This window comes from Myripristis murdjan, chromosome 15 (assembly GCF_902150065.1).
Source record: "Myripristis murdjan chromosome 15, fMyrMur1.1, whole genome shotgun sequence".
Taxonomy (NCBI): Eukaryota; Metazoa; Chordata; class Actinopteri; order Holocentriformes; family Holocentridae; genus Myripristis; species Myripristis murdjan.
The window spans coordinates 24,435,326-24,448,404 of record NC_043994.1 but is presented as its reverse complement, the minus strand read 5'-3'; the positions used below and the strand labels follow the sequence as shown (position 1 = coordinate 24,448,404).

Genomic DNA, 13,079 nt, shown 5'->3' with positions numbered 1-13,079 from the left:
CCGGCTCAGAAGACTAACACCTCAACTGGGAGGAAATGTAGTGATCTGGCCCAAGTGTTCGATGATGTGTGCTCTGATTGAGTTACTGACAGTTTGGTGGGTTTCTCATGGTGGTCTGGGCAATTGAAATTTGATGACGGATCAGGGAAATGGTGATTCTGAGAATTTTGCTCTGCGCTTGAGCTTGCCCTTCTAATCATAAATATCTGACTTTTTTTTTTTTTTTGCGAAATTATGAAATCCACTTAATCATGATCTTTGAGCATATCTGTGTTTCTGGGACATTTTTACTTATAGTTCAGGGTTAAATCATAAAAATGGTGCAGATTTCTCAACAGTTTGGCAGTCCACCCAGATCAAATCTTATAGCCGAGTCCCAAGCTGACAGTACAACCACAAAGAGGAGCGGAGATAAACAGTATGGCATAGGGGAGTCGACTTCAATGGAGAGTTAATGTGAAAGCCATCTTGCCTATGTGATTGCCGTCTGATTTCCTCCCAGTCATACAATCCTGCTTTGGTGTATTAGTTAAAAGGAAGGCCTCTGGGCAGCAGACATAACTTGAGTCCAATGCTTGTTTTGCAATCTAGACCGCAGCCCCTAAGGTTTTCCTGGCCAGGCAAAAAACAGGCGGAGAAAAACCTTCAGAATTCAAGCCAGGTCAGAGTTTATTGTCAAGGTTGCAAGACACCTCGGCACGCTGCAGATACGGCGAGCCCAGATCGCAGGCTCAGTCCAATGATTCTCAAAGAAAAAAAACAAGAGAGCAGAGACAGGGGTGGATTTCAAGGCAGCAGTCTTAAGCATTACTTTACATTCAAAAACTACTTCTGTCTTCACTCTATGTAAACACAGTGGCTCACCATCTGGTTTACTCACTCAGGCTTTTTATTACCCATAGCTAATCTTTTTTTTTTTTTTCAGTTTGAACTGTGCTGTGTGTCATTTGCAGAGGATAACACCTTCTCGCTCACTCACAGTTCTCACATTTTCCCAGAGATTGCCTGTGGTGCTCACCAATAAAGGACTGTCCTCCGGATAAAGTACCAGTATGAAAATGTCATTAAAGATAAATAATTACGGGAGAGAACCCTTTTTGCCTGTTTGTTGTGTAATTAATGCCTCTGGAAAGAGCGAAAAATGTCATTTTACCACTGTGCGTAAACTTTCTTTACGTAACACGGAGCATATCGTGGCCATCTCAGGTTCAGTCATTTTGACCTTTAATATTTGACATGTGTCGTTTGTTACACAACTACATCCATCATGCCTCGCTGTCTCCGCAGGACGATGCAGGACATGGAGAACCCCCAGGTCATTTCATGTAACAAGGGAGACCAGCACTACCGCAGCTCCCCGAGTAACCAGTCCTCCTCCAGTGATCCGGGACCGTGTGGCAGCAGCACCTGGTCCCAGCAGCCTGGATATGATGGGTATGAAACCACGTTATTGTTATTATCTTTGAAAGTCTATAGTCAGTCCCTGTGGGAATTTATTTTGCAATAATGGATACAGCTTCTGTCAGTCCTGGCAAAATATCTGAGAACATATAATTTTGCAAAAGTATTGCAATTTTTGTTTATAATTTTGTGTAGTCATCACACTGTTTTTTTTTTTTTGTTTTTTTTGCATAAAGTGGTGCAATCAAATCAGGCATCACCACACTCCTACCTTGGTCCTAACTAATGACAGTTCAGTGAGGCTTTAGAGAGGGTGGAGATGGAGGATGACTCAGAGGTAGGAGAAGTAAAAACGAAATTGCATTCACTTGTAGGGGTTAATAAAACTTGTTTGTGAAAGCACCCGTTTTTTTCATTTAAACTGCATATTTATAGTTTTTGCTTACTCATCCTGAACCTTTGGTCTGTGTACTGTCAGTCAACAAATGTTTTATAACCATGAACCATCCAAGGAAAGCACAGTATTTTCCTTTGTTGCAATTTTGAGCACATGAATTTTTTTCTTTCAGCTCAGAAAATTTGAGCACTTTCGTATACTAGGAAGTAATTATATAACATCTTTTCTCAGTGCAAGGTAGTCATAAAAATCACTTTTTTTGGTATCTCTTAAGTGCTACTTAAGATCCACTTTAGCAAATTGCATCGCAGTTTTTGAGAAAACCCCGTGCAAAACCAAGCATTTTTGTTCATGATAATCAAAAAAAAAAAAAAAAAAAAAAAAAAACCTGAAACCCTGGAGGGATTATGTAAGGGACTAGGAGAGAGAGGCTGGAGCGGATGGAGTGATTTCTATCAACATTGACTATAGTAACCGCCACAGTTTGAAGTGTGGCTATTCGTTTAGTCAACAAATCATTTGAGTTTTTTTCCCCATATGTAGGCTGTCAAGAATATCAATGCAGACCATTGCAGTGTAGATCTGCCCTAACTATGCAGCTCTTTGACCATTTTCAATTGTAACAGTGACCTTGGTTCACAGGGCACAGGGCACGCTGACTGGACAGGCTTAAAATCTGACAGGCTGAGTCTTGTATTTGAGCAGAATCCATCATCAGAGGCTGGTGTGTGTCTGTAAGTGCTTACAGACCATGACAAGAGGCTTAGCTCCACTCTACTGCCAAGACTTCCTGTCAGAGACGTCAAAAGAGCAGTGAACTCTTAAGGATCACAGTGCCCTGTCAGAGCTGCCATGATACAGAGCGGCAGACATGTTGATTAGCCCCGATTGATCCCTGGTTAGAGCCTCAGTCGAGTCTGTGTTCAGGATCAGATGAGGCGCCGTGTCTCAAGTTCATCTGTCATAACCCCTCCTCGCTCTTAAGGTTTAATTAAGATCCATATTGAAAAATGTCCAGCTCCTTCCCGCCCGTGTCAAGAGCAAAAGAGCGCCTGGCATGCCTACTTGTATGAAAAAGAGGCCTCTTGTCAGCATTGGCCGAAAGAGTCTTTATTCTATTATAGGCTCAAGTGATTTGACCTTAAATGATCTTGAGCTAATTGCTGTACATTCGTGGTGAATCTAATGAAGCATTACTCCTGCTAGAGCACACAGCTCACTCAATGGATGGGGGGAAATTTATAGCCCATAACCCTCACCTCCTCTTCTCCTCTGCAGATGCCCCTCCCCTGTCCTCCACGAGCGTTCAGGGGACATCCAGGGAGGTGAGGGGGAGAGCCACAGGGAGAGAGAGCCCACCCTGGAGAGGACAAGATCTGCAGGTGAGTCTGCTGATCTGTTATTCGCCATGTTTTTTGTTGTTGTTTTTTTCCTTTACGAAGCCATAATTCAGCTGCGTATAAAATTTCATGTAAAGCGTGTGAGTGTTTCTACGTGTTTCTCTCAGTGTGTGTTCGGTCACCATTTGGTACATGTGTTTTTTTTTCTCCCCCCTCACTTTTATATTCCCTGTCCACAGAGGCCAAATGGCACATCCCCTCCACTAAGATCTTGAACTCCCTCAAGCAGAGGGAGGGAGGCAAAGAATCGCCCAACAAGCTGTCCAGGGTGAGTGTCTGCCTGCTGATTACCTGTCACGAGCTTGTCGTGTAAAACGGGATGTCTTGTAGAGTCCACCGGCAAGTTGCTTTGAAAGATGTGGTGGAACGAGAAAGCTGGGAGTGAGTTTGACTGAGGATAAAGCCGACATTTTGCACTACAGTTGTCTACTCCTTTTACTCATGGAAAAAAGGCGCACCGCAAAAATGACTCGGTCATATCATAGCATACAGCATATATAGAGATGAAAAAGAAGACTGAATCGGAGACGGTCAAGTGATATGCATCTTATCTTCATTGGCAAACATATTTCATCCCATGCCGTTCTCAACACTGAACAGCTAAATTACAACAAGTGGCATTAAGCTATACTATCGATCTATTTTACTTAAATATTGACTCACTGGATAATTTCATGATACATCCAGATGCCACAAATTAAAATAAAATACAGAAGATAATAGCAGGATTAAGCGTAAAAAGTAATTCAGGTGAGTTACAACAGAGGACAAGCATGTTATATTACAGGTGAATTCCTCTTAAAAGAAGAGGTTACATGGTTAAATGTATTACAGTTGTTCACCGAGCTCCCACACTGCCCCTCTCTGCACCCGGTTAACCCCATGATGATGTTTAGACAGGGGAGGGTCACATTGGCCTCACTGGCGGACGAAAATCAGGGCGACCCAACTTTGTGACTATACCTCTGTTACTACTTCTTAAACCCAAAGTCTCCTATCACTTTCACTTCATCAGCATGCTAACGGGCTTTTCTGCTCATCACTATTCTAGATGTCTCGCACACTTTTCTAGGACACATTTTCCTAGAAGGTTGAATATGTTAAGTGCTCAAGCCTCTCATTCTCCCTCTCTCTATATTCTATATTCTCTCTCTCTCTCTCTCTCTATCTCTCTCGCTCTCCCTGTTCTTATCCCCCCCCCTTACACCATCTCCCTCTGTCTCTCTTTGCTTTTCCTTTCATGCTGGAGGCTGGTGCATACCGCTAACAAAGTCTTTTGGTGCTTTCAGTCGGTGTTGCATTAACCCAGGCCAGTGGATGAAAATTTAAACCAGTCTCTTGGCACTGCTTGTCCTTAATGCACAGAGCCCTCCTTTTCCCCCCTTTTTTTAAATTCAGAGTAGCTGTTTTGGATGTGGTGTGGATCTAGCTCTATCCGTTTTTAGCAGTCCTTAGCGTAGCATAATAAAGAAAATATGTCAGGCCTTAATGCTGAAGTCTCTGAAATCCTGTTCTCCCATTCACAGTTTACTGTTAATGCCCTGTTCACTAGAGAGGCCTGCACATATAGTCATTGCATTGATCTGTAAGGTCATTGATCTTCTGTAAATGCAACATAGAGGACTTAAATAGTCAATAGACTGAAATCATTTTGGCCTGACCTGTTTGACTTCTGTGTGCTGTTTGACACTGAACAGCCCTGGCTTTCCGATCAGATCTGAAAACACTGACAACAATCCATCCAAGTGTCAAAAAACCTGCTTGTAGGGTGAGATAACCCCACATGTCTCCAGTGCAATTTCACTTGTTTCAGTAATTTTAGTGGAAACAAATGTAAATATGTTGTTGACATATGGCAGATCAGCCCACTAGAATAAAGAGAATGACACTTGAATCAAAATTCTGGAAACAAGCTGATTCACATTGGAAACAAGTGAGATTATTTCATCCCACTGACATATTGTTTTTTGTTTTTTTGTTGTTGTTTTTTTAAGAATAACAAGATTTTAAGAACGAACAATTCTGTTTAAAGTGAAGTGCTGGCATTACTAGCAGCCTTGCTTTAATTAGTAAGTTGGAGTGCTGGTTACAGGGTGAAGTCACAAACATTATTATCATTATTATCATTATTATTATTATTATTATGTTTAGACCTTTATTTAAGCAGGAAAGTCTTGTTGACACTGCAGGTTCTCGTTTTCGAGGGAGCCCTGGTCAAGATAGCAGCAGTGAAACATGTATTGGATGATCTGAAGCGCCCAAGAAAAGGGTCCACACCTTAAAAAAAGTTTTAGCAGAAAAATGCTTGGATGTTGAATGTATTTCCTGTGATTGTCAGCTTGCTTGACGGTAGTGTAAGCCACAAGTGAAATAGCTGTCACCTTAGTGCTTAGCTAACAGGCCTCCATAAATATATGATTTGGCCTGAAGGGTAAACCCCCTTCCATCTGGTACTCTGAGCATGTTGCAAAAAAAAAAAAGTCCCAAGAATTATTTGCAGCTGCTGTTTGACCTTGTCTGGTTTACTGTATGTCTTCCTCCTCCTCTCTGTCTCCACCAGACGGGAGATAAAAACTCAAGCCACTCAAGTAGCAACACCCTCTCCAGCAACGCCTCCAGCAACAGCGACGATAAGCACTTTGGCTCCGGAGATCTGATGGACCCGGAGATGCTGGGCCTCACCTATATCAAAGGGGCATCCACGGACAGCGGCATCGACACCAATCCCTGCGTGCCCCCCGGCGCCCGGGTGCTGTTGCAGGGCAGGGTCGGGGAGCAGGGACATCCGTGGGTGTCAGAGCACCATGAAGACGGGGCGTCAGAAGAGGATCATGGGAAAATGTACCTTCCGCAGGGTTACGCCTCTGCCATCATGTCTGGTCATGTGACGGAGGGCAGCATCGGGGACCTGAGCGAGATCTCCTCCCACTCAAGGTACAGATGGTTTTATTGTTGATCTAGGAAACATGCGTGTTTAAATAGCATTCATTCCTTTAGATGGGGTGTTTTTAACCATTTTAGCTTAAAATGTGTTCTGTCTTTGTTCCTGGGAGGTTTTCATCATTTCACTGTGATGAACAAAGACTTGACTTTTGGTTAAGATAAAGACTTGCTGCTATCTGTGGTGAATCTGCCATGTTTTTGTCTCTCTCTCTGAAAGGGCTTTATTCCAGTGTGGATTAAATCTAGTGGGTCAGACCATTGATTTGCCCACAGGGTCAAATTGCACTCTTTCCGGGCTCCATACACATTGTGCACAGACATGTCGACATACATTCACACACTGAGCACAACCACAAGGTCAACATATCTCATCTTTTCTGCTAAACACAATCCAATGTAGATATGTAAACACAAAAACACACACAAAATGGTGGTTGCTGGCTGCTCACTGACCTTTTCACCCAGCCGTGCTCGCTCTCTCTTGACCTGCCGCTTGACCATCCAGCTGTGCTGTAACTGATAGGTGGGGGTGGCAGGGAGCCTGGGCAGCATGGGGGGTTTCATCACACCATCATCCAAGTTCCTCCCCACCAGACTGGAGCCCAGCTGGGAAGGAAGAGGGGTGTCAGAGAGGGCTGGCCCTGGAGCCATTCACAGTCTGTCTCTTTGAAATAGAATGGGTATCTGTATTTGTTTATGCAATGCAGGATTATGTTACCACAATCTGTTCAGATCATTGCCCTGTTTTGGGGGGGGTGTCAAATCTGTCTACTCCAGGATATCACTGAGAGAAGGGGAAAGAGCCCGTGCCATCACCTTGACGACTCCGATATTTTCTACCTCTGATATAACAGTCTATGACAACCGAGTGTCACCTGAACAAACAGTGAAACAGCAGGAACACATTTTTCAGGGTGTGGCCCAGATGGTCATGAATATGGAAACAGGGGATGCAGTGCCTCAAGCTAAAGCCAAACCCTGGTGTCTCAGGGTATTTTCGGAAAATGTTTTATGTTTGCTGAAAGTTTCCCAGCAAGCAACAAGACGTCAGGACTCAGAATTATGTATCTGAAATTTTGTGTCTATGTAAGCCCTCTTGTTGAGCAGAGTTTATTCACTGTAGCAACGAACAGACAAATCCTTACCAGGCAGGTACGAAAGACAAAATGTTCATCCTCATATTAGCGATGAGCAAAGACAAGCTGAGTGCTTTTTACTTGATTGGTGGATCACTTGCATATAAGCTTCATCCCATACATCCTCAATTAAACAGCAAATTGAGTGACGATGTAATGGGAATGTCCTAACCCTCCTGACAAAATGAAATCTCTTAACGCACGCCAAACAATTATCACAAACAAGCAAATGGCATATAGCTGTATGCATCACTCCAGCCGCTCCGACGGTGCACAGTAGGTTATCTGTTTGGCTGCTCACACCAACAAGATAGTGGTTCTTATTTTTCCTCCACCAGCGCAGTGGGAAGCATCAGCTTTTGTATGCGTTTGTATGGGTTTCCTCAAAGTTAAGATATACACTTTATGTCCACTTTATCAGCTCCACCTGTATCGTCTATTGCAGTTCAATGCAACAGTGTTCAGCAATGTTCAGTTTTTGTTCACATTGTGCAGAATGTGTAAATTTAATTCTTTGTTTATTAGTTAGGTTGTAGTTTGCAGGGGTCTTGTACTGGACTACATTGTATTGAGAGGTGTTTCTAATTTTTTGTCCTCCTTATTTATGTGCAATGAGGGGGACAGAATAGTGGAAACACTTCTCTATAAAATGCAGTCCAGTCCAACAGCAGCACTAACTATGAGCTCAATGCCAAACATAGAAGTGAATGAACACCTCTATTACTGTGACAAAAAGCAAACCTGAGCATTATAGGCAGCAGGAAAGGAAACTTTATGGTTGTATTGGATTGTATTAGATTGTACAGGTGCATCTAATAAAGTGGCCACTGAATGTAGGTGAACTGCCTTCCCATAGAATATATAGCAGGATATAATGCCTTCCTGGCTGAGGCAACTGAGTATTTATTTCACAAAAAAGATAGTAGTTTATCTCCCAGCACTCATCCACATCCAGTTTTATTGCCTGGTGGCCTTTTAAGTTTTGTTGCTTTATGCCTTCACTATGATTTCAAGGTTTTCAATCTTTCTTTCTTTGGTTTCTGGTCACTTTTGGTTTACATTATGCTTTATTTTTGCTGTCTGGCCAGTGGCTCACACCACTCTGGCAGTCCCCTGGCACGTGGTGCCACATACTGTATGTCCGCCGACTCCTCCAAGGTGTACACCATCCCCCAGACCAGCAGCTCAGGGGCTGGGCCAGAGCCAGGGCCAGGGCCGGGGGTGGGGCCCAGCTCAGAGGCCAGTGGACAGACACACAAACACCCAGTGGGCACTAAGAAGACTGACGATGCCCACAGCACTGAGGGACCTCCCAACATTTCAGAGTGTGGGTGAGTGTGTGGGAGTGTGAGAGAGAGAATGAGCTTTGTGCATGTATGAGAATGTCAATAACCATTCTCTTGTACCACAAAAACTTTGAAAAGGTTAGTATAGTTTTGGGGCTGGTGCAGATTACAGGCAATGCTAGTTACACGAAGTAATTCTTAAAGTTCTCATAAAATTAACACCCCTTACTTTTAATTTGTGGAAAAAAGTATTTTTTGGTGCGCTACAATATCCAAACACCACAATGCCAGTTTTTGCCGTATGGGCATGGTTAACATTTCATTTAAATACAGCACATGTGGGTTGTGCCGACCCAGTGTGACTGCAAAAGAGGAAAACACCATATGCACTGCGGCATGACAAATGGTGACAACAAAAAGAAACAGACTCTTAATGTCAGTCACACTTAAACTGAGTTGAATACCACTGAAAAATGTCATGTTGATCCATTGCCCTTGTTGATGCTTGCAAAATGACTTTGAAGTTTGGCCTAAATGATAGCTGCATAGGCATAGCTTCATAAACACAGGCTGCTACCACAGCTTCTACCAGTGTTTACTCAGCTGATCGGGATACACGTGGAATAGAAGCTGCCTACACTACATTTGAGTGGTTTTCTCCGCCCTCTATGTAATAAGCGGCATGCCAGCATATCCAAATGGGGTGCACCCTTTAATGTCGACCTCATGCTGTAACAGTATGAGTAAATAAAACTTTAAACCAATAAAGCCTTCGTATATTTTCAGTAATCCTTCCCCACAACCCATCCCATCAATAGAACTGTGCTTCTCTCCCTACTGTGCTCCTCAGTTGGTTTACACTTTTCAATGACATCCTGTTATCACAGGAAATACATAAAATCAAGGAGGGAAGGTGGGTCTTAAATTCACTTTTCCTTCATGGTTTCAGTGCAAAGCCGTGTGTCCCCAGACATACTTTTGCTCTTGAGCCAGATCCAGTCCAGTAGTGTCTTCACTTTCGCCCACCCAGTGTGTGCATAAGCCGGCTCTGATTGAAGTCGACAGCCACCAAATAAATAAGCTTGATGAAGCCGCAGACATAATACACTTGGCACATGTCACTTGTGGTTATTGATCATTCCTGTGAAGCCAGGTCCCCACGGACTGCCATGCTGAGGCTGGGCTGAGCCTCTACTAGATCAGCATCTCCACTGGGAGCCAGGCAGGCAACGGCACGCTGCAGTCACACACACAGCCCAAGGATGCCTGCCACAGAGCAGCCTCGTAGAAATATTACAAAGTAATGCCAGGTTGAGAAAGTATAGCTACTCTCCACGCACTATATATGAGCAGTGACGAGTGACTGTGTCTGTTTGATGATTAAATGGGTGGCTGTAGTGAACAGAGAGCCATTGATGGTGAAATTGAAACACGGCTTTGACAGTGCGAGCCTGCCCACGTGTACATGCGTGCTTGTTTGAGGGCATTTGCGCGAGGGCATATTTTGGAAGAGAGAACGGGAGATTTGCACTGAAAGAAAATCCTCCTGCTCTAGCTCCAATGTAATCTGATTTAGGCTGTGAAATTTGCCACTTAAAGGCTGTGTGATTGATCACATGCACTGAAGTCATCTTCTGCCGAGTTATGAAAAAGCTCTGTAATTCAGTTACCCCTCCCCAGTGTTTGTTTATATATTCCTACAGTTTTATTTCATCTTACATAACGATGCCTCATGATAAATGGCCTAATACTACTCGCAGATATTGTTCTAACATAATGAAGTTTCTTTCCCGCCATTCTGAAAAGTTTTCTAATGTGCTCTAACACTGTGTGTAATGCAAGCTGGGTAAAAATGCTCCTAACCTTGGGCTGTGTTTTTTTTTCCTCTCTTTCTCTCTCTTGCTTCTGTTTCTTCTTTCCAGAGGAGCAGAGAGCTTGTTAGCCTTCCTGCTCAAAATGCTGTCTGAGCGTTCAAGGTACACAGTCAGTCAAAGTCAACCCTGTGGCCCTGATCTTTATCGCCCTGCCCACCCCCCCTTTTGCCCCCAACCACCGCCCCACTCCTCTCTCATGGCAGGTCTAAAACCCCGGCCCTGCCATGTGGGCCATGCTGGGAGAGGAGGGCATCCTACTGTGCATCAGTGGTTGTGACATTTCTGCTGTATCTCCCACAGAAACCTTCTGCTGTGTCCTTCCCACCCAGTGTGCCCTCCTGTCAGCCCCCGTTTCAAGACTTATTCAATCACACTGACACACACACACACACTTATCTGTGGTCAAGGTCCACTGTGCAGGATTAAATTTACTTTACATTTTAGGCATTTGGCTGATGCTTTTATCCAGGGTGACATACAGTTTGTGCAAAAATAGAATAAGCTTCAAATCCTAAATCCCCCAAAATGACTAGCAGCCAAAAATAAGGAGTGCAAAGGTCAGGGCAGTAGTGCAATTTGAATAGTGCATTACCGTTACAATTAGACTATCCTAATTGCAAATCTAATTCTACACAAAATATCTCCATCTAAAAAAAGTAATTTAGTCTTACATTAATTTTAACAATTAATATGAGACTTGATAAATTGTTAATATCTTGTTGTTGTTTTTTTAACAAATGAAAAAAGTGACATTTCAGATGAAATTATCCCTGTTATTTCCAATGCAGACACTTGTTTAAGGTTTTTTTTTTTTTCCCAAGGAACAATTATAAAGATGTTGAAACAAGGCAGAATAAGGCAGGTCAGTTCACTGGGTTCAAAAAAATAACATTTGATTCAAGAAAAGTCTGGAAACAAGTTGATTAGAATTGGAAACAACTTGTTTTAAGAAAAAAAACATTATTTTTTTTTGATTGAATAAGTTAAATTGAAATGTTTTTGTGTAATTCTAATTCTAACATAATCAGTCTACTATAGATCAGTCGTGTTAGAGTGAATCCAGGAAAAGAAGTAGATCCAGAGCTAAGGAGGGGCATCGTGGGAATAGGAGAGGGTTTTCTCACCAGTCTAAGCACCAAGCCACCAATATCCCAAACATCATTAATTACATCACTTTTCTCTCTGAAGGCAACCTTCAAAATAGCACTATTGTTTCTGACCGGATGATCCCACCGATCAGTCAGAATGCATCTGGCAATCACACATGGGCATATGCAATAACGGTTTGTGTATTCAGGGATTGGTTGCCATGGTGGCAGCAGCTTAAAACAGGGCAACTCTCAGGAATAGTGTGTCTAGTTTACCACTGCAGCCAGGCTGACCCACTGTCTTGCTGTCTGGCATATCAGCTAGCACCCTGCCAGCAGCGCTCAGCATGTCATGGTCCCAGCCTGCACACTTAAAGCAGACAGAGGTCTCACTGCCGTACCAGCCAGGTCGATCTCTGCTGAGCCATGCCCCCCTAATACACCCTCAGTATCCCTCAATATCATTTAAAAGCTTTCTGAACACACCTTTCCTCCCTCCAAAGGTGGCTCCCTCATCCATGTAGCCTTTCCACTATGATATCTCTGCGGGATCCAGCTACAACCCTCTCTAACACCTCCTGCATGTCTTTCTGTGTTCATTGCTCTAGAGTCCACGGTTGGTTTTCCTCTCTGTCTTTGCTCTGTTTCACAACACCCTATTTTTTTGTCCTTGCTCTCTACCTCTCACAGTGCTTGGCTGCCTCCCTCACAGTCTCCTTAATCATGGGTTTGCAAGATGGGATGGGGGCAGGAAAAAGTCCCTCCCCTTACCCCAGCTTTACCCAACCAGCACTTAAGCATGAGGCAGAGAGGGCAGCTGGTGTTGGCATGCTAAGATGGATCTACCTGAAGCACCTGAGTGATGCTGAAATACATTTCTGAACAGTTTGGCTGTGATGGCCTAAGGGCTCCCTTGCAGGATGTACTTTGTGTGACCCCTTTCCTGATGAGTTCTGCTCTTCTCTGCGCTGTGTGTCCTCTACAGGCAGCTGTATGCACAGGAGGCTGCTTGTCGGCTGCAGGCCGCAGAGCGGGACGGCAAAGCACTGCAGGGACTGTCCAAAGAGGAATACCTTAAAATGATGCTGCCGGACAGTCCTCCAGGAGAGGACAGGAGTAGAAAGGTGAGGCACTGATTTACCAACTAACATATTAATTACATGGTAACCATAATATGACACACACACACACACACACACAAATGAAACCTGTTGATGGTGTGAAATAACGATTCGGCACAATATCTAATACTGTGACTACAGTGCTTTGTGAGGATCTGGTGCAGATTTCGATAAAATCTGTAACCCAAGGCCGTTTTATCCTGCTGACTAACAGGCATGTATGTGAGACAGACAAGGCCAAAACCAGAGCAGATAACCTCTTGCTGGGAAACAAGTAGGAGCAGGACAAACATCTGCTGCCTATCAGCTGGTCTTGCTCAGCACCGCAACTGATATGCTCCTCTGTCCCAACACAAGGCCCTCTCAGTCCCCATTGGACAGGCACAGACTGTTTGCTTAATTTAATTTACAATGGGGCCTGAGTTTGCTCAGT

General features: G+C 43.7%; 1 protein-coding gene across 6 annotated transcripts in view; it reads left to right on the top strand.

Moving 5' to 3' along the window:
* The window catches only part of LOC115372823 (signal-induced proliferation-associated 1-like protein 2), an 84,494-nt gene that overhangs the window by 61,804 nt on the left and 9,611 nt on the right, over positions 1–13,079 (top strand). For 4 of the 6 annotated variants that reach the window (XM_030070968.1, XM_030070967.1, XM_030070965.1 and 1 more), the window contains exons 11-17: positions 1,288–1,434; positions 3,077–3,180; positions 3,378–3,466; positions 5,759–6,132; positions 8,366–8,608; positions 10,486–10,539; positions 12,511–12,649. In XM_030070968.1, coding sequence (XP_029926828.1) covers positions 1,288–1,434; positions 3,077–3,180; positions 3,378–3,466; positions 5,759–6,132; positions 8,366–8,608; positions 10,486–10,539; positions 12,511–12,649 — 1,150 coding nt within the window. The remainder of the gene's footprint in view (positions 1–1,287; positions 1,435–3,076; positions 3,181–3,377; positions 3,467–5,758; positions 6,133–8,365; positions 8,609–10,485; positions 10,540–12,510; positions 12,650–13,079) is intronic. The other 2 variants (XM_030070966.1, XM_030070970.1) reach the window with 2 other exon arrangements.